Source organism: Pteropus medius, unplaced genomic scaffold, assembly GCF_902729225.1.
Source record: "Pteropus medius unplaced genomic scaffold, Ma_sr-lr_union100, whole genome shotgun sequence".
Classification (NCBI taxonomy): domain Eukaryota; kingdom Metazoa; phylum Chordata; class Mammalia; order Chiroptera; family Pteropodidae; genus Pteropus; species Pteropus medius.
This window is the reverse complement of record NW_024349797.1, coordinates 3,432,053-3,454,193: the sequence shown is the minus strand read 5'-3', so window position 1 is coordinate 3,454,193 and position 22,141 is coordinate 3,432,053. Positions and strand designations below refer to the sequence as shown.

Genomic DNA, 22,141 nt, shown 5'->3' with positions numbered 1-22,141 from the left:
GCGGCCTCTTACTTTTCAGGTACTGAATACCTGCTAATAAAAATCTCACCCAGGAGACTGGTCCAGAAGAATTCACAACCAGGGATGCCCAGCCTGGAGGATGGAAGGGTATCACTACATGTGATATATGTAATGAAACGGATGCAATTAAAGTTTGGAGAGGGGGAAAGGAAGGGCTTCGCAGCACCCAGGCAGATTCAGGGGGCGGGGGGAGCTCTCTTAGTTCTTAGACTAGAACTGCTGAGAAGTCCCGGCCAGATACACCAAATGAGGCTCCTTTGGCATCAGAACAGTGTGTCTGATTCTCCTTTCTAAAACAATAAAGGAGCCAGCTTACTGACAAGCTCAGCAGCTTAATTAATTAGGAAGTCCCTTAGAGTGTGAAAGCTGGCATGGCGGAGGATCTCGGGACCTGGAAATAACTGTTTTGGAAATGCTAAGGTGTTTGCTGACTCAGAGAGCAACCTTGCCTTACAGATTCAGGTACCACACACATTAATGAATATCCGATGGTGTGTAGGTACCTCCAGGAAACTTGAGATAAGTTTGAAGAAAAATGTGCTTTTAGACCCTGTAGCCATTCTCAGAGACAATCATTGCTATTCAGAGCTGGAAGGTTCCAGGCATCTTAACATGCAGAGAGCTTCAGAATCCCCTGGAGGGCTTGTTACATCACAGATTTCTGGGCTCCATCCCCTAGAGAGCCTGCTTCAGTAGGTTTAGGGTGAGACCCAAGAAACTGCACTTGGAATATATTCCCAGATGCTGGTGCCGCTGCTCTGCGGACCTCACTTTGAGTAGTGCCGATGTAAAGCAGTGTATTTCAGATTGGTTTCAGCAGCAGAAGGCTCTTGTTCAAATGATGCCATAATAAATTAAATAGATAAAGGCAGTATTTTATTAAGGGGCTGATAGTTGTATTAGATGCTTACTACAGGCCTTCACTGAGAGTACGATGTGTTGTGTTGACACAAAACCCTTAACTCAGACATTATGGGGTTGTAGGTTTCTGAGAGCCTCAGGATCCAAATTATTCCTGTCTTATGTTTTCCCTGACACACAGCTCAGTAGTTACATACAGGGTGTGTGTGTGTGTGTGTGTGTGTGTACACAGACATGCATATAATGTTGTATAATGATGTTTTGATCAATGATGAACTGCATCTGTGAATGTGGTTCCATTAAAATTTTAATGGAGCTGAAAACTTCCTATTGCTTAGTGATGTTATAGCCATGACAACCCCATAGTGCAAATGCATTACTCCCATGTTGATGCCGGTGTAAACAAACCTACTGCACTGCCAGACATATGAAAGTATAGCCCATACGATTATGTACAGCACATAATACTTGATAATGATAACAAAAGACTATGTTACTGGTACATGTATTTACTATGCTACACCTTTTACCAGTATTTTCATATATATTCTTTCTATTTATAAAAAAAAAAAAGTTTGTCGTAAAACAGTATACCATGTTATGTTGTGTTACGCTGGCAGCAGCCTCATATACCACGTGTTTACCGTGTTGCTTGATTGCATCATTTTCTCCTGTGCTTGATTTCTTCTCCTGCTGTTTTGTGCAGTCACATGCATATAGACTTGCAGCCTAAATCAATAGGCAACACCATATGGCTCACTCTGTGTGTAGCAGGCTCTACCATCTAGGTCCGTGTAAGTATACTCTGTAATATTCACCTAACGATGCATTTCTCAGAACATATCCCCATCGTTAAGCAGCACATGCCTTTTTATGTAAATAAGGTTTCATCAGCTTGCCTTGCACTCTCAGGATGCTATCAAAGGAAAGTAGCAGGAAAAGCTTTGTTCTGAAGTCCATGCAAAACAGATTAACCTGGCGCCAGAGGTCACCTTGGCAGTGCTCTCCAAGGTGTTAGATTTGATAACTAAAAGGTATAAGCATGTGTGTGGATCTTGCTTTTCTAAAAAAACAGAATAGATAAAATTATGCTTTAAAAATGAGACCCTGGCAAATTACTTAATCCCTCCAATCCTTGGTTCCCGAATAACTAATAGTACTAATAACACCTTTCTCACTGGGTTATTGAACAGATCAAAGGAGATGTCTACAAGAGCAGTTTGCTTGTGTGAGCCTTTTGTCCTGAACCCAGATGTTCTCACTCCTTCAAAGTTCTGGGCCAGTTTATACTATACCAGGGGTTTCAACCAATGGCCACAGCCTAGAAACACCTGCCGGCCTCACCCAGACCAACTGAATCAGAATCTCTGGGCTCCAAGTCAATATTTTTTTAAATGCTCTCCAGGGGACTCTAATAAGTAACCAGGATTACTCCATATTTCCTCCCGAGTTCCATACAAAATCCTGCCAAACTGCTCTCATTGCTTCTGGATGGTCACTAGCAATAAAAAAGAAAGAAGAGAAAAGGCCCCTAACCAGATCCTGGCTTTTTCTTTGCTGTTGGCCCGAAAGGAAGTTTTAATAACCATAGCTACTAATTCTGGAGCACCGATATATGCTGAGTGATTTACATATTTTATCCCTTTTAATCCTCAACACATCTCTGTCAGGTAGATATTATCCTTCCCCACTTTCAAAACAGCTTCATTGAAATACAATTCGCACATACCCTACAATTTGCCCACTTAAAGTATGCAATTCAACAGCTTTTAGTATATTTACAAAGTTGTACAACTACTACCGCAATCAATTTTAGAACATTTTCATCACATCCAAAAGAAACCCGATGCCCCTTAGCTGTTACCCGCCACTTCTATCAACCTCAGCCCTAGACACCAGGGAACTGGTTCTCCTTCCTGTCTCTATGGATTTGCCTATTCTGGAATTTCACGTCAATGGAATCTTGCAATACGTGATCCTTCGTGAGTGGCTTCTTTCATTTAACACAATATTTTCAAGGTTCGTGGATGTTGTCGCAAGTATCAGTACTTTATTCCTTTTTATGACCAAATATATATCCATTGTATGGATATATCACATTTTATCTATCCATTCATCAACTGATACATATTTGGGTTGTTTCTACTTTTGAGATACTATAAATAATACTGCTATGAATATTCATGTACGAATTTTTGTGTATGTTCTCCTTTCTATTGGGTATATATATACCTAACAGTGGAACTGCTCTGTCAGATGGTATGGGTCAATGTTTAGCCTTTTGAGGAACTGCCAGACTGTTTTCCAAAGTGGCTATACCATTTTACAGTCCCACCAGCAGTTTACCAGGATTATTACTTCTCCGTCCTAATACTAGTTATTATCTTTTTTATTATAGCCATCCTAGTGGGAGTGAAGTGCTATCTCTTTGTGGTTTTGATTTGCATTTCTTTGATGGCTAATGATGTTGAGCATCTTTTCATGTGCTTAATAGCTGTTCACTTTCTTCTTTGGAGTAATGTGCATGAGACACTTTGCTCATTTTTAAATTGGATTATTTGTGTTTTTATTATTGAGTCGTAATAGGTCTTTATATTTTAGATATGAATTCCTTATCAAATATATAATTTGCAAAAATGTTCTTTCATTCTGTGGATTGTCTCTGTGTCCTTTGAAACACAAAGTTTTAATTTTGATGATGTTCAATTTATTTCTTATTTTGTTGCTTCTGTTCAAAAAGTCTTGTGTCTTTTGGGCATAGTAGAGGGGAGACAGACTTGGCTGGCTCCAGAGTTATTCAGCCAGAGGAGCCTCACCTGCGAGAGGGCTGTTGCCCAACTGAGTCCATGCTGACAGTGGATCTGGGAATGCCCAAGCAAGATGACCAGCACTGACAGGACAGGCCACTTTGTAGGGCTATTAAAAAAACTGATGGTTCGTGGAAACCCAGCAATGATCTTAACACCACAGAAAACAAGGGGTCATGCAAGGCAGCATAGGGGAAACTGGAGGGTTGAAGGACCTTCTTGCTTATAGTTTGTGATGGTAACTACAACTCAAGCTGCATCTAAACTGCTTAAACGACCAAAAACAGGAAGATCTGCTGGCTTCCTTGAAGCCCAGGTCACAGGTGAAACACATTGGAAAGGCCAATGCTGTCAAAATTTGTAGTGTCATTCAAGGTAAATGGAATCAGTCCTCTGAAAGCTAATTTACATATTGTGCTGTAGTCAAGGTCATCTTCACACACAGTGCCTCACTTAATCTTCACGATGAAACTCTATGCGTTTTAGTTTCCTTAGATGAAAAATATGATGTTCAGAAAGACCAGCTGACTTGTCCAAGGTTGCACAGGAGGTAAACGAAGGAGCCAGGCTTTGAACCCAGAAGCTTGAATCCAAGCCCAGAGCTCTTCTCAGACCTTAAAAGCAGCCCTTCTGGTTAGGAAACCAGGATGGTGACCTGCTCCCACACATCTGGGCACCTCCAAACACTCAGGCCATTCACCGCCTCCAAGGGCAAAATGCCCTCAAGAAAATAAAAGCTCAAGAAACAGTTTTTGGAACATTATAAAAACTAATTTGCATAATTGACACATTTGAAAAGTGAATCATCATCATATCTTAACATTTCTTGTGTATCTTAGTAAGTGCCAGGCATTATGAGAAACCCTTTACCTGCATTAGTTCATTTAATCATCACAGCAACACTTAGGGGTCGGTACTAATATTATCCCCATCTTAGACAGAGAATTTAAGAAGGCAGCACAGGACTTTTTGAACTTTTCAGAGGTATTTGATTTCTGTTAAGAATATACTGATCCAGCCATGTCTCCACCACCAGCTCTCCAAGGGACCCTGTGACCAACCTATGATGTTAAATAAGAGCTTCAGAACCCCATGAATGCTCGGGATATAATATCAAATAAGACTTAATACCACAGAGGCCGATGTTAAATACAGTCATAGCTGCTTTTAGCTATCACTCATTACCCCTCAAATTAAACTATTAAGAGAGAGAGAAAAAAAAAAAGCTAACAGCTTTTCAAAATGTGCTAACAAAGTAACGGCACTAAAATGGAAATTTGGGATTTCAAAGACAAGCCGGGAGATTCTGTTCCAAGAAGGGACAGATTGGATCTCTCTGCCAAACAAGTATGAAACAGAAAAAGCGTCTGAGTCAGGGGGAAGAAGGCCAATGCTATTCTGAAAGAGCCACAAATTAAAAATCAATTATGCAAGGCTTGCTATAAAATGTCAGTGGGCTGCCTTCATGTTTTAAATCACTAAAAACACAAGCATGTTTACATCAACATTTACTTAGCACATCGTCTGGTTGGGGGCAACTTTTTATGTTCAGGCTAAACACACATGAACATTTTGGTCTTTTTGGTGAACAAACTCTTTAAAGACCACCTGCAGCTGAGAGCGAGCACAACTCTCAAGGCCACCCTATAATACACAAATTCAAATTCTCACTTCATCCAAAGGAGAAAACTTTCTAAATGTCCTCTGGGGTCCCTGGAGAAGTTGGGAAACGATCAGTGTTAAGTCCACAAACAGCTAATTCTCCTCTCCTGCTCTGAAGATGCCAAGGACACAGATCAAGTCACCGTAGGCAATATGTGTTAGAAAGGCAGTCTGCAATGGAATGCACACACTACTTTCTCAAGGTGAAGGCCTTGAAATGCTCCCTGACAAGGATCAGAAGAGCCTGAGGAAACTTATAATAAACAGTTAAAGTAATCCCTGAGCCCACTAAACATACAGATTCCCTGGACTCTGCCTTCGGAGGTTCTGAATCCACGGGCCCCAGTGGGGTCTGGAAATCTGTATTTATACGAAGTTTTCCAAGCGGCTTTGATGATCGGCCAAGTTTGGGAATGGTTGCTTTGATTTTCATTGAGATCTCTTTTTTTTTCTGCCTGAGGTTGCTTAAGTTCAGAAACAGAAGAATAAACAGATAAAGCTTGGAGGTAAGAATTGAAAGATACAAAAATCAAGAATCAGAAAGTTTAATTGACTTGCCAAGTTGACACAGCTAATTAATGTTCAAACCAACAAGCATTTGTTAATCATACAATCTATGCAAGGCGCGGCACACAGTCTGGTGGAAGTAAAAGAAATGTAAGATCTAGTCCCTGTCCTTGTGATCTAAACACAGGACACAAACTCAAAAGCAGCCTGGTGACACAGTGTGAAGCGGGCTGGGTGTAAGGCAAAAGAGAGTAGTGGGGACCGTGGTAAACTACAGACAATACAGCGAGCATCTGCTACTCAGCTCTAGCTTCTCGTTGCATATAAGTTATGGGTCTAGAGTAGCCAGATATCCTGTTTTTTTAAAGAAGCCAGAAGTTTGCATTTCCTGGTTTTTAATTACAGCAATTCATTCAATTAAAAAAAAAAAAAGGAAAAAATTGTAAGGGCCATACGAGATTCATCTGTAGGCTGACTCCCACTCATGGAATGACAGCTTGCAGCCTCTTTCCTAAAAGGTCATCCAGTCCAACCTCCCTTGAACTCAAATCCCCTCTAAGGCCCTGCAAAGTGACAGAGGATGAGCAGTCCCATCTAGCAGGTGGTTAAGTAAGTGCTTGGTGCGTATATGTGTGTACAAGGGTGGAGCTTCTGGCCTCCCCCTCTCCCTCCTAGAAATGCATTCCAGGCCCAGAGGCAGGGTGTGGCCCCTGCAGCCGTAGCAGCCCACTCAGAGATGACCCAGGAAGAACCACAATCTTCAGGCCAATAGGGACTGGCTGACTGAAGAGTCCAGCTGGAAGAGGTTACAGAATGAAAAGTGTAGGAAGGAAAGCTCTAGAGAAAGCCAGAGAGCAAAGCTTTCCTGAAAAGAAATGTTGGAAAGGAAAGAAGAACAAAGAGGCAAGAAAGAAGCATGGGCTCTAAAAATCCTATAACCCAAAATATAACATCCCCAGAATATAAGATCCTAGCCAGCCATCGGCAGTCTGGCTACTCACCATCACTTGGTCTGCTTCATTTTTCTTCACAATACTGACTACTACCTGACCTTTTATATTGTATATTGATAGGCTTATTTTTCTTTCTGGATGCCCCCACTCTAACATACAGCTCCAAGAGAAGGCAGCTTGTCTACTTTGCTTAGGGTTCAGTTCCTAGGGTCTGGAACAGTGCCTAGCACATAGTAGGTGTTTAGCAAATATCTGTTGGACAAATGGACTGCAGGCAAGCGATTGGCAGCAAAACAGTTTAGCATTACGTGTCAAACACATAATAATAACATCAGCACAACGCACTTTATCATTTACAAACCCTGTCATTTAACGTAATTCCTCCAGTTTTCTGTTACCAAATTGCTTCATGTGTTTGGACATGGCCCAAGAGACTGCTGGCCTCTACAAGGCAGACAGCCCAAGAGCCTCCTTGGACAGAGCTGTCTGCACAGCAGTTCGGCCCACTCTCTCTCCAGAGCCTGGGAGAGGATGTGGCTGCAGACCTGCAGGGCTCAGTGCTGATCAGGCCATGTCCAAACACATATCGAAAAGCCCCAGCATTCCGGGGCCAAGTTCATTCCACCCCACCTCCTTCCCCAGTTTGATGGAGAGGCAGCCATGACATAAGGTTAAAGCTTTGGCTCTAAAGTTAGCTTCCCAGCTGCATGACCTTAGACCTCCCCAAGCCTTGTTAACCTCATCCATCATGTGGGCATTACAATAAAAATTACTTCAAAGGATTCCTGTGCGAGTTCAATGAGAGAGTTCACAGAGCGCATCCGGCACCGTGCTATCTACCGCACGGCGATTGCAGCAGCAGCACTGTCATCGCCGCGGGCTCCAGCTCGGCCACTTTCTAGCGCCATGAGCCTGAGAGACTTGACTTCCTCCTCCCTGGACCTCAAATTGCCTCTTCTCTAAAATGGGCAGAACACAGCCACCAGGATCAGGTATGGAACAAACAAGATCATTCATGTTAAACACTTAGTACAGGGCCTGGGACCTATTAGATGCTTAATAAATCTGAGCTAGTGTCTTATCCTAACTCAAGAAACGTTTCCTAGCGTAAAATGCCACTGTGAAAATCCTCCAAAGGCAGCTTGCCATATGGAAGTAAGTCTTCAGGACATGTTCTGCAACAGCAAGTTTCTTTTCCTATCCACTTTATTTTTTAGTTGCTCTAAGAATGAGCACCCCCCACCACCACCCACCCACTTTGGGTCTGACCTAGAAAGCATTTAGAGGTCAGTTCCCAGGGCAGGGCTGACCTTACTCCATGCCAGCACAATCGACCTACTCCACCTGCCTCTTCGCCCCCATAACACTGCAGTCTGACAGGAGGGAGATGACATGCAAATACGCCCTGAAAACAGCTTGTTATTTTCACCGCCTGGATGGTGAGTGTTTGTGGGCGCCTGTGAAGACAGCACGTCACCATCAGGTACAGGGCACATGCCATCAATTTGGGGGAGGCTGTGAAATGTAAAAATACCCAACCCAAATAAAGGCCTGCCCCTGCCCCCCAAAAAAGAAAGCTCCTCCAGTGCCTTTGGTGGAGGGAAGAGGTGGTAACTCCCTCCCGGGCAAAGCTTCACTAGCCAGCCCCTGGCCAAGGCTCTTCATCAACCCCACAGCCTCAGAGCCCCAGTGAAACTCCTCAGCTACTGGTTTTAAATGGCAATTATATTGTGGAATGACCCAGAAGTGGGTGCTTTCAAGTGGTGGGCCTGGGAAGGTGAATAGCAAAGGACCAAAGGCAAGGGCCCCCCATAAAGAAAACAATACTAAATAAGCCAGGAATTGCTATCGACAGCACATTGATTTACAAAATCAATTCAGAAGAATATAATTACCATCAGCTCTCAACCTGAAATCAACAGTCTTTAGTGGGCAACTGCAGTGCACCTAATCCAGGTGTCTCAAGTGTAAATGTCTATAGTAGGGGCCAAGCAGTTAAGGCAAATGAGGACAGCTGGTGTTAACAAAAGCAAAACCAACAGTGTAAGCAAAATCAAGAATCATAGGGAAGTGCGGGGCCTGTAGCAAACAGGAGAGAGGAAAGAAGCGAAGGGCATCTCTCCATTCCATGCAGCTGTTGCCATGGCAGAACAGGGCACGGTGTGACCAGATCTTCCCATTTTTCAATCAAAGATTAAAATGCAAATTTTCAAGTAAAATGTTGGTTCAAGTTTCTTTTAAAATACTGTGCGGGCCAAACAAAACACATCTGAGAGCCAGATCCAGCTCACAAATGGCCAGTTTGCCACCCCAGACAAGCCCCCAGCAGCCTTTCTTTGTGTGGTACTCCCAGGGAGAGGAAAGGCAGAGTACTAGCTGCATAACATATCCGACTCTCCCCTACAGTACCCAGACACCTTTCTCCACTCGAGAGACTCTCTGGAACGTCCAGCCCTCCGAGCTCCATCCTAAAGCATGAGCCCCAGTCCGGGCACACCTTTGCCTGTGAATGCTCCCTCTCATCACAACTGCCAGGCACCAGATGGTCGGCTGCTTCTCATGTCCTGCCCCGACCCCCACTCCCAGCCGCCTCTCTTCCCGCCACCACCAACTCTTTCTCCCTTCCAGGTGAGTAGCCATTCTGCCAGGCCTCTGAAGAGATCCCCCTGCTGTGGACCTCAGGCCTTTGGACAAATTACCAACCCTGGGGAGGTGGCTGGGGGCATGCCCTGTACTGAGGCACACCAGAGCTGGGGACTTCTGCTTCTCACCAGTCCCCAGGGAAAAGCTGCTCTTCTGCAAGTAAGGCTCATGAGAGCTGCAGCTGCAAGGAGCCTGAGGAAGAAGTGCTCCATGTGTGGGTCCCTGCAAATACCATCTAAGGCAGACAATTATGGGTAGCTGAGGCCATGCCCAGCCCTGGCAGCTCCTTGGGAAAGGAGGCCACACCACCCTTCCTCCAAGTTCCCACGTTCAGCTCCAGCCTGGGGCCAAGAGGATTAGAGCAGTGACATGACTAATGATAATTCTTAAAGATAACCCGATATTGGTATTCTCTTGTATACTTTTCAAAGCAAGCGCACAGTTCAGTTACCTCCCCTGCTCCTCCCAACACCCCAGACAGATTGCCAGTATATTATTATTCATTATTGTTCTTATTAATCACTGTTCCCTTGCCCCTCTAAGAACAAAGAAGGAGAGACAGGTTCAGCATCCTGTCCTAGCCCAGGACTTCTCAAACTTTAATGTGTCTATCACATTCACAGGCTTCCCCAGGGGAGCTAAAATGCAAATTCGGATTCAGAAGGTCTGGAGTGGGGCCTGAGATTCTGCATTTTTAACAAGCTGCTGGGTGACATGGATGCTACTGGTCCTCAGACTCCTTGTTGAACAGCAACACTTAGGTTACCAGCCACACAGAGAGCGTAGAGACTCTAACCCAGGCATCCTACCATTGGATTCTGCCTAGGAGAACAAAGTTTGCTCACCTCACTTTTCACAGGCTGGGGCCTCTTGCCCAGTTTCACCTCCAGGAAGTGCAAAGGGGCGATCATGGCCCCGATGTTGCGGATGTCGGCGTATTTCAGCTCCTCTGCAGTCAGAGCCGAACTGGGGAGTCCGGTCAGGGGGCCGAGCCCTGGCAGAGAGCCCGCAGTCACGGAAGGGTCTGGAATCTGCCCAGGCATCATAGCAGGAGGAGCAGCAGTCCAGCCTGGAGTGGGCGGGAGAAGAGCAAGATAAGCATTGTCAGACCGAAAAGGTGTTGTGAGGGGCTTAGGCCTCCATGTCTTGCCAGGACCTCATCCTTTATGTCATTCATGTCCCCCTGAACCCCTTCCCGACCCAGTTGCTCTTCCTGCCCATTCTGTTATAGAGAGAAATGTGATCAATTAATTCACACCAAGGTTATCCTTATCACTCAAGGTAATGCTTAATCCAACCATAGGCCACACTGATTCAGCATTTGCTATGTGCCCGGCACTACGTGATCTTTCCATTAGCACCATGAGACTGGGTCAGTGCCCATTACACAGAGGAAGAAGCCAAGGCTTAGAAAGGTAACTCTCTCAAGACTGTACAGTTAAAACTGGAGGAGCTGGGATTTAAACCGAAACATACTGCCTCCCAAGAGAACGGATTATAACGGTGGAATCTCAAGCACCTTTGCACCTGTTTAAGAGAGAGCTATTTTTGGTCTGGCATGGTGCCTCCCCTCAAATCACACATCCCGTTCCGCATACTTGTTAAGACACCCTGAATGTGAAACGAAGCAAATCGAAGTTAAAGGTGAGTATGTGTGTGTGAGTGTGTGCATCTCCTATCGAAAGGGAAAAGACTGAGGCAAAGGAGATGGAATTAATTAGCACGTGCTTTCCCAGTAGAGCCCAGTACCAGAAAAGTCCTCCAGGGTCTCCTCTTCCTCAAAGCAAACATATATTCTGGCTCTGCCAGAACCAGAAGTTCTGCAAAGGAAGTCAGACTCAGGCATGAAAGAAAACATAACTTAGGTCAATACCGAGAAAATTGTTATTTTTTCCTTCTCTTTAGTGAGAGAAGCTCATAAGTAAGAAATGGTCACTTCAAGGAACAGATGGCAATGCAGAAAGCTTGTCTGCCAAGAGCCAGTCCTATCTGGTCTCTCACAGGGCTCCTACCCATCCATCCATCCATCCATCCATCCATCCATCCATCCATCCATCCGATTGTTGACCACATACTATGAGTGAGGAGGCATGGAGAAAATGGAGATCAGATGTGCACATTCTTAGCTTCTAAGCAGACTTATAAGTAGCATTTTAGTACAAAGCTGCTCCTGGATTCCAATCCTGTAAAGGAAATCACTTCACCCCTTCCCACCTCTTTGCATAAAGTCATAAAATCAAAACCTCGATTGTCTTGGAAATCCTGAGAGAGAAGCTTTGGTCTATCCTTCCATCTTCACCTGTCTCTTCCCATGGAAAGGGATGTATATGGCGAGATAGGGGAGATGTGACATCCACTGGACCACAGCTTTCTGTTGGGCAGAGTTAATGCACTCATATGGCCTAGCTGTCTTGGGCTCTCTGCCTCCCACGAGAGTGGCTGTGGAGGATGACCCACAACCCCCTGCTCCATTCAGGTTCTCAGGTCTAGATTTCAAAAGAGGGGCATATGAGGGGGTCTGTTTTGGCCACAAGTGCACCCTGCATTCTCCATCACCGTTTCACTTTCAAAGGTGAAATTTGGTTCCCTGTTCAATCCTGTGTCGCTTCTCAATAAGTCCTGCTCTCTGAGGGGAAAAGCATGTGAGTGATTTGCACCCTCAAACCACTAAGACTTCTACTGGATATCGCTTTGTTTAAAGAAAGGTGCTTGCGAACACAGTAGATTTGCGATTTCATCCCTGGCACACTGGCCGCATCTGCCCATGAAGCCGTTGCACACAGCTCCCAGCCTTGCACCCAAGTTTACATTGGGTGCCCCAGGCTCTTTCATCCGTGCTCCACCTGCTCTTCCTCCCACACCTACCCCTCAGCTCTTCCTTCTCACCTCACATTTTTTCTCTCTCTCCTTAGCACCCAGAGTCCCCCAGGCCATTGCAGAAAAGGAGCTAAGACTCATTCACATCGAGTTATAGTCTTAGAGCTGGAGGAGGCTCTGTGCTTAAATAAACCATATTCTTATTTTCCACATGAGGACTCTAAAGCTCGGAGAGGTTAAATGATTTACCCAAGGTCACACAGCTAGAGAGGGAAAGAGCCAGGGCTGGATTCCTGGTCCCTAAAGTCTAGAACCAAAGCTTTCTCAGGCTGCCCTTTTTGTTTCCTGTCCTGGGCTCCATGAGACGTTAATGCAGAAAAAATGACCTACTAACAGAATTGCAGACACTAGCCATAGTGGAGGATCATTCTCTTGCAGAGGACCCTCTACTCTGCCTCTCATGAAGATTCAGGTTTAGGAAGTTCCCTAAATAACCCCGCGGAAGCCTGGGTGGGAGCCCAGACACAGAAGTGGCCTCTGCGAGGTCTTACATGTGGTTGGTCGATGTGCTGTGACCCTCCCTAAATTTGAGATGGACTTTAGTCCAGGTTCAGGGAGAGAGTCCCTCCACCTTCCAGAGCTGGTTCTGCAATGCAGAGAAGGCTGCAGAATTCCACACCAGGAAGCTGCATGTCTTCCCAGGCCTCCTCCAAGGAAAACAAGAAAAGAGCCAGTGTAAGGATTCATTCCTGTGTAGCAGAATGATGCTTGGGCCCAGCCATGTGGACTCTTGGCAGGCAGAAGGGGATGATTTCAGGCCACCTGAACCAAACTGACAAAGGAAACTCACATCTCCTTCTCAAAAGAGAAAACCCTACACAATCCCCTCTTCTAGACCTGAACTTATACTATAAGGAGTCAGTGACCCTAAAAAGGATGCTTAGCTAAGCGAATCAAAACAGGCAGGAGATGGGAGGCTGGAAAATGCTCTGTGTCTGGTACTTCAGCTGAACACAAGCCCCTAACAGGGCTGAGGATACCACACCCCAGGTATGGAGCAAAGCAAAATACAGAACAAAGTCCCCTCCTTGGCCGGAAGCCCCAGAACCTCCCGAAACTGGAAGGACCATTCCTGTGTGGCAAAATGTGCCGTGTGGCCACTCAGCAAGTGGAGGGGTAATTTCAGGGGGCAAGCAGCAGTCATAACTGGCTGTTGCCTCATGCGATCCCAGTACCCAGCATCATTTCTGGCACAAAAAGAGTAATCAACAAATACTTATTGAATTAATAAATGAATGAATGAACAAATGATAAATTCATGGAAGAGCAAAATTCTGAAAGTTTAGATGCTTGTTAGCCATCTCCAGATTATTTGTTCCCACAGTAGACCCCAAGAAAAATACTTCAGAGGATTCTGTGTGTTTCCCCGCCTAAGCCATCTCTGAAAGATGGAAGCCAGACCCCGCTCTGTTCCGAGAACGATAGGGTCTGCTTGCAGCTTCTGTTTATTTTCATACAGATGGTATAAATGAGACACTAACAAATGATCCCAAAATATCTGCTACTGTGAAACCCACCCTCACAAGAGGGGTAACCACCCCCTAGGAGCAGCAGCCCCATAAATTCTTGCCATTCCTGCTTCCCTGTGAACCCATCCCAATGACAAGCCTCACTTAGGAGATCAGGCTCCAGGCTGTCCTTTGCAGAAGCAACAATACCCTTCTCTTTCTTTCTCCCCACAAGGGTGCCCCTAACTGCTCAAATACAAACCACAAAGTCCTTAACACATGCCATTCCTAGGAGACAACCACAACAGCTGACATTCACCAGCGAGAAGTCATCTAACCAGCTCAGGAGGGCGGGGGGCAGAAGATGGAGGAGGTGGAGCGGCTGCCTTTCATAATTGGAGCCTCATTAACTGGAAGGAGCTGGCTGATGATCCAAGGCTGAATGGCAACTTTGGTGATTTGAAAAATAAAACAATTTGATGTGATTTAGGGAATCTATAAAGAAGGGGTGGGGGGACAGTGGCAGGAAACCAGTAACAGCCAGGAGGAATTTACCCACTTCAAGGAAGACATAGGAAAGATGACAAGAGGTGAAATCATCTCCCAAACTGGTTGTTCCATACGGAAACAATTTAATAGGAAAAGGAGAACTATGCGCTAAAAGCTTTAGGGGAAGAACCCAGAGTTTTTTTCCCTTCAGGGCCCAGGAGGTCCAAAAGGAAGATAAACACCCTTCATGTCTCCATTAGTAACTGGCATGCATAAATAAAGAGCAAGCGCTATACACGGGCAGAAGACCGAATCTGGTCAATGAAGCTTGTGCCTCAAAAGGCAGGCCTAGAATTCAAAAAAAACTTTGGCAATTTGGGACACTGACCAGGAATAAACTGGAAACTAGTTAATGAAGAAAAACTGGGTAAAGCACAGATCAAGATGGGACTGACAAGCAAGTCAGAAAGCATTCAGGAGGTCACAGTGGACCCTAAACTGTTGTTGAGCTGACGATTACGGGTGATTTGATGCAGCTCCCTAAAAGCCAGCTTAAAAGAAACAGGGACCTGATGGATCAAAGGAGGAAAGAACCTGAAGAAAATATCTGATACGTGTTTCTCTCTATTCTGATCTCCTCAGGACTTGCTGTTACACAGTTTGGGGTGCTGCCTTGTACAAGCAGAAGAAAAGCCAGAAAATATTTCACGTCTAGAAAACAGGCCATATTGGGAGATAGTAACATGAAAAATCATTTTAGCCAAGAGAAGAAAAAGTAGAGGTAACTTAAGTTTTCCTTCTTATCATCTCATTTACAGCGTATATATCTGTAAGATACCATAATTTTTTAATAGAAGTTATCCACAAATAAATAACTGTCTTGCTTCAATGGGTCAAACTTGTAAAGGGCTATTCTTATTAGAAAGTGCCCAATACTTGGCATCTTCATCTAGAATGGCAAAGACAGATTTAAAGAGAGAGAGAGAGAGAGAGAGAGAGAGAGAGAGAGAGAGAGAGAGAGAGAGGGAGAAAGAAAAGAGAAAGAGAAAGTTAAAGTCTACATCATGAACTTTCTGTCATAGAAACAAAGGTTGAAAGGAGTTTTTAAAAGCCCCGGGCCTCTTTGGGAAGGTTATCTCCCCTCCAGGCAAACAGCTGGCCTGGGCTGGCATCAGGAGCCAGGAATGGGTGTGCAAGCGAGTGCAGACAGCCTGAGGCCACAAGGCCTGGTGGCTCAATGCTAAGAAAAAGCGGAGGTAAGTGAGGGCAGGTCAAGGAGCAAGGGCGTTCACAGGGTCAGGCTCCAGGAGCACTACTGGAGTTGGAAGTCAAGAGCAGGTCGCCAGCAATTGAGAATCAGCAAGACGAGGTGGGAGGTCTTGGGATCTGGAGACTGGGAAGATTCCCAGAAGGAAAACGTAGAGAACATGGGGGTGGGGGACAGTGTAGAAAGGTACCAGGCCAGTGATCACAGAGCATAGTACTAGTTATCATGAATCTTAGAAATGAAACACCAAACCTGTTCTTGGAGCAAAGGAATTATCTGGGATGACCTCTCTCCTGGAATCTGAAATGATGTAGGTCAGTCAGCTGCAAAAAGACAAAGATCCAGAAGGCAGGGAACAAAAGGGTGGCAAAAGCACCAAGACTGAGAACAAGAGTGAGAAGCCAAAGCCCCTCTCCAGACAGCTGTCCCAGCTCTGAGGCAGGAGAGGGAGGCAGGTTAAGGGTGGGAGCTTTGGAGCCAGATTGTCTGAGTGTGAAAACTATTAGCTATGTGACCTTGAGCAAGTTCCCTGATCTCTCTGTGCCTTGCTTTCCTCAGCTGTAAAGTGGGAATAATAATGTTATTTGCCCTGTAAGGCTGCAAAGAGGATTAAATTGGTGAAACTTGGAAAGTTCCTAAAGCAGCAGCTGCCACTAGTGAGTGTACAGTCAGTGTGGCCACAAGGAGGGACACAAGTGCTGGACAACCCCTCGAGGTCCCTTCCATATGGTTTCCACCTAATTCGGATCTCCTTTTCCTATGGTCTTGAAGAGGATTCCTCCAGAGGATTCTCTGTTCTCCCACTTTCCAGCTCTGAACCCCAAGGGGCCAGGACCATCCCGTATCTAGGCAGTTACTGCAGAATAGAAATGAAGGGGCCAGGTGAGGGCTGGGTACAGAGGTGCAGAAATGAGGCCCAGCACCCGCCCTTTGCCTAAGTTTCTCCTAAGGTCTCCTCCATCCTACAGGTCAGAACACAGACGTATAGATCACTGGCAACAAGGCACTACCAACTGGCTGGGTTTCCACCCCTGCCTCCAAAGCAGAAGGCCAGCATCTTCTGTGTCCTTCGATCTACTCTATCCCTGTACTACTTAGAAGGGGTCACTCTTCAGATAGTCATAAGAAAAGAGGGGTGGTAGGGGTTAGGAGAAGCCCCTGGCACAGTACACTGACATGCATGATCCCTGCGTAGCCATCCCAGCCATAGAAAAAACTGGAACCTTTCTCCAGGAAAGTTCTTCCCAGGAGACCAAAGAAATGCTTTTGACAAGGATCTGCCTGTAAACATAGCCGTCTCCCTGCCTAATGTAGGTGCTCGATAAATATACATTAAGTCACTTCTGCCAGGAATCCTCATCCTGAGCAGCAAGAAGAAGCTGGGAAGGTACTGATACCCAACAAGCCTCTATCCTCTCTCCCCACCTCAACCCATCTCTGTCCCTTGGTGTCAGCAGTTCATAGTATGATATATTACATAGATGTACACACAGAATGTGTGATAAATCCCTTGGCCCTTTTTGGAAAATGTCATTGGCCAGCTAACGCTTTGGAAACGAAGCTCTACAACTGGAATCCCATGGGCTGAAGCAAGAAAACAGACTTTAAAAAAAACCCAGAACGGTCGGTGGGCTCTGACCGGGCCTCCCACAGCCAGCAATGAGTGTAAAGAAACACAGTCTGAAATTCCAACCCTGGGTCGCTGAGGCATTTGTCTCTGCTGAGCTTTGAGAGGCCAAACCACACACACGCACAAGAGTGCACATACACACACACACGCACACGGAGCTTGGCAGCCCGTAAGTTCCAGAGCTGGTAACACAAGCCACGGAACCGACTGCCAAGACAAGCAACAGAATGAGCCAGGCCCAGTTTCATTGGCCACCATACACTGCATATGGCCCGGGACGCAGCCAAAACAGTGTTCTCACCCTCCTCAAAGGCATAGGAGACCCTCTGTTTTCAAACACACCTCCACAGAGCCTTAATTAAAGGAAAATGGAAAAATAATGTGCCTGCTGCTCTCCCCCTGCCTGTACAGGTATGCACATACACAGATTCATACACACTCAATCTATTTTTCTCTTCCTTCCATTTCAGTTTCAAACATAATTCATTCGCATGGAAAAAAGCAAACTGCATCCTGCAGCAGAAAAGCAGAAAAGAATGTTGCCTGCCCTCAGCCCTGGCTCTCATTGCTCAAGTTGAGCTGGGGCTGAATGAATACAGAGCAGGCCAACCTAGAGTCTGCATGGGCCCCTCTTCCAGAGCTGAGCTGGAAACAGAAACAGTGGTGCGAGAGGCAGCCCATTGCAACACCAGCAGCCCCATGACAAACAAGGCCTGGAGAGCCTAGCCCATCTCATCCTGCCAAGGGTTCTGCAGGTTGGAAAAGATGCCCACACATCCTGCAATCAGGTAGGGGCGGGGGTGGGGGGGGAGGGCGGGCCGCAGCTGCAAAAGCTAGGCAATGAGTGAGTCAGGAGACCCTTGTGTAAATCCTTCCTTAGGGGACGCTGTTACCACTTATCAACACATCTCCTTGGCCGTGGCTGCAAACAACCTAGGAGAAAAGTCAGAGGCGTCCACACCCATGCCTTCCAGCAGCCCTTCAAATCTCATAGCACCCAGCTCTTCAGGAAGATTCTGGAGCAGCCTGCTGCTCTGAACCAAAGCCAAAGTAGAAAAGAAACAGAAGAGCCTTTGAGAAATCCATCCTCCCTGTTTTAAACAAAGCAAAATCTTAACCTGCAAGCATGAGAATAATCTTGTTTCTATTCCCTGGTCCTCAAGTTTATGTAAAATCAGAGCCATGCTCACACCTGATACCTGGTTAAACTCTCCCCTAGAAACCTGCAAAGGAAGGTAAGGCAGCCATCCAAGCTGCAGCTAGATTTGCTGGAAAGATGAAAGCAATGGGAGGTGTTTTTAAAAACTTTCAGGGAAGGGAGTTGGGTGGAAAGGGCGATAGATGATGATATGTAAACAGTTCACAGCAAGGCCTTAAAGGACAAATAGGCACCCAATCATGATTCAAAGCCCGTTTCTAATGCTCCTCAAACTAAGACTCTCAGGAGAGACCACCAAGATTTAGAGAGGCAGACCTGGGCTCATCTGCCCTGAGCACATGTGGTCAGGCCACAGCTGGATGCCAGCAGGGAGGGCAGCACACTGGGCCAGGGTACACTGGGCCAGTAGAGAGGGCAGCACACTGGGCCAACCTTGCAAGTGGAGCTGGCCCAAAGGTTTAGTTGATTTCCCTTCCACCAGCCTCTCCATCCAAGAGCATGCATGCCCCATCCATTCCTGCAGAAAAGCCAAGGCCTCCCCATCTTCCTGGCCCCTCCCACTGACTAATGCAAAGCCTGAGTCTACCACCCCAGGGTCTGGGGTCCAGGCCTTAAGGCCTAATCCCTCAGCCTCCTTTGAGGGGAGAGCCTTCTAAACTGGGCTGGTCAGGAGAGAAGGAGCTGATTACCTGAGGAGCCAGCTTGCCTCCTTATGTAACAGAGCTTGGGAGCCGGGGAGGTTGGGGGGTTGGAGGGTTGGGAGGGGCAAAGGGGACCTGGGCCGCCCCTAGGCCCCCTCCCAGCCCAGAATCTCAGAGCAATGGCCCTGAGAGAAGCCCTCTTCATTGCATAAAGAGCCCTAGCCCTTCTCACTACCCTCCTCTAAGTCCTCAGGGAACCGCGCTTTCTCTCAGCGAGAGAGGGAGAGAGGTGGGGGCGGCACCACTTGCCAGCAGGTCCTCGTCATCCCTCCACCACCAGCACCCTGCACCTCCCTGGCCTTTCACCCTCCACTGCACCCCCAAGGCCCGTCTTCCTGGGGCAGTTTCCTCCCCACTCACCCGCCTTCCCCGCCGCCCGAAGAGAGCACCTCCCTGCAAACGGACGGGGGAGGAGCGCGCAGAAGGGAGATGAAGGGAGCGCCCTGGCTGCCCCGGGAGCGAACAGAGCCTCCTGTCCCAGGGCGGGAACCAAAGGGAAGCCACCGGCTCCCAGGCGCTTCGCGGGAGGGCCCCGGACTGCAGCACCCCCCGCCGGGGGCGGCGCGGGGTCCCAGGGCTGCGGGAGCCGCCCCCCGAGGCAGAGGGTTGCGGGGCTCCGTGCACTCCGCCCGCGCGGGGGCGATCGTCCCAGGTGCCTGAGGCCCGCGCGCCCCACCCCACCCTGCCCCGGCGCCCCCAGCGCGCGCTCGCACCCACCGTGCAGAAGCCGCGGGCGGAGGCGGCGCCCCCGGGGCCGGGGCCCGGCTGCAGGCGCCGTGCCCACTCAGCGCCGCTGCTGCCCGGCCGCGGAGCTCCGGCCGGCGCCCAGGCCCGTCCCGGCCCGGGAGCAGCCGCGGCGCCAGCCCCGCCGCCGCTGCAGCGTCCGCCGCCGCCAGCGCCCCCCGTTGCGAACGCCGAGCGTCCCTCCCGCAGGCTGTGGCGGGCGGCGGGACGGGTTGCATCAGCCCCGGCTATATAGCGGCCCCTGGGCGGCGGGGAGGGGTCGGGAATGCGGAACACGCCGAGCTGCCAGCTCCAGACGTCAGAGGGGGATGGAGAGGAAGGGAAGGAGGGGACAGGGGAGGGGGGGGTGTGGATCCGGCGCTTCACACCCACTGACCTTCACCTCCCCCGCCTTTCGCGCCCTCCTTCCGCAGCTTCGCGCGCTCTTCTCCCCGCACGGGCGGCCCCGGTCCCGCAGCGCCAGCCGGGGCTCCATCGCGTCCCCCGGATCTCCCACCCCGAGGCTCAGGAGCGCGCGAGAAAGCGGGACGCGGCGAGCGGTTATGTAAGAGCATCCCCGCGCACAGCCACCGGCTGCCTCCCCCACCCCCAAGACAGAAGCCGCGGCTCAGGGAGAGAGAAATGAGAAGGAAGCGACGGGACAAGTCAAAAGCCCCTTGAAGCTTACGTAGCCTGTGTTGAACCTTCTTCCTCAGTTCTTAGCGCTTTCTTCCAAACCGAGAGAGAGGATTTCAGCACATTTTCACCCTTGGACATCTCATGAGATGTCCAAGAGAAATTGATCTCGCAAGCCGGTTTTATTTTCCTGTGCAGAAGGATGGGCAGAAGATTAAGACATACGGGTGCTTCTACCCCCACCCACTAGCCCACCGGGCCACCACAGGCACCCTTAAGCCCTGGGGTGGTTCACTGCAAGAGGCCTCCTCAGGGGCTGCAGCCTTGAGCCCACCACTTTCTCCTTCTCAGTGGTGGCTCACACAGTTTGATCCCTGGGCTTTTTGTCCAACTCCAACAGGCTTCTCCTTTCTGCTCATGGGCAGAGCAGACCCAGCCCTCCGCCCACCTGGAATGGCCTTCTTCCCCAATGCAACTTACATTGCCAACTCTACTCTCATCTTTCATCCTCCTGGAGTGGTAGTTAAGGGCGACTCCAGAGTTCCACGGTGCCCCTCAGTATCTAAAGGCCAGAGACAGAACGCTCAAACATACATCTGGCACCTGAAACCTTGGCACAATGGCTGACATCTTCTGCTTCCAGACCCCCTAGGGGTTCAGCCAACCAACCACCTACCTTTCTGCCTGAGCCAGATAGGAGTGATGATGTTTATGTTCAGTGACCATCAGCCTCCTTCTCAGAGTGATGTCAGGTCATCAAGCATGGAAAAAAGGAAATGAAAGAAAAAGTTCATGCCTTCTTGGAGTGCGGATGTTCAATGTGAAAGAACAAGACTTGAGACAGGTGGGAGCAAATGAGCAAAGCTGAATGAGCATGTCTCTGCAATGTGAACACAGTGAGCTTTTACTCTCCTTATCTCCTCAGTGCAGTGAAATCTTTCTGGATAAGAGGACTAGTCTTATGGAAAGGCAGATCACGTCCTGATAACATTGCCTGACCGTTTCCACGTTCATGGTCAGATCTCTCCCGCAAAACATTGAAATTAACGACTAGAAAGTAAGGTCCTGAAAGACTCTACAATTGAAAATTAGTAATAATTTGGTAGTCTTGTGGAAGAACATCACTCTGAGCCCCAGAAAGGCCAACTACACCTTGATGGCAGCATAAAGATCAAAGCTGGGTAATATGAAACTGCCTTATGATGTTTCCCCGGTGAGACTGAGGTCTGGACATTTATGTGGAAGAAAACACTAAACAGGAGCAGTGCTACTTTATGCATCTTTACCTGGGACTTTGAAAAAACTAAACTGATCTATGTGGGGACTAATATTTAGTGCGCGTGATTAGAGCAAATCCTAGGCCACTGGCAGTCCCCCTAGGCCTTTACTTCCCCCACAAATTAAATATACTATAGGAGTGGCAGCAAGGGTTAACTTGGAGGTCTTTGGCCCCCTCTATTTCCTATACTATCTCTCAGGTCTCCTCCATTATTTGATGTGGATATTTTTCAATTTTATATAGAATGCTATGTAAACACAGCTTCAAGACCTCATTTCCAGCACATTGCCCCCCATCAGGACCCTTCACATAGTCATTGCCTTTGGAAGTGACTGGAGGGAGAGGCCATAAATGGGTCTTATGCAGACATTGGCCTGCTTCTCTCTGCCTTGCAGGTTGGAGCTCATCTACTACTGGCTGTTAGAGATAGACAAGTGACCCAGCCCAAGGCTGTTTGAATTTAGGTTTCCTATCACTT

At 47.7% G+C, this 22,141-nt stretch overlaps 1 protein-coding gene across 1 annotated transcript in view; it reads right to left on the bottom strand.

Annotated features, from left to right (window-relative positions):
* JDP2 (Jun dimerization protein 2) overlaps nucleotides 1-19,971 on the bottom strand; it is a 37,836-nt gene extending 17,865 nt beyond the window's left edge. Inside the window, exons 1-2 of the mRNA XM_039883834.1 lie at nucleotides 19,743-19,971; nucleotides 10,300-10,523 (exon numbers count right to left, since the gene is read on the bottom strand). Of these exons, the coding sequence (XP_039739768.1) occupies nucleotides 10,300-10,500 (201 nt within the window). The 5' untranslated portion in view covers nucleotides 10,501-10,523; nucleotides 19,743-19,971. The remainder of the gene's footprint in view (nucleotides 1-10,299; nucleotides 10,524-19,742) is intronic.
* Nucleotides 19,972-22,141: the final 2,170 nt, after the last annotated feature.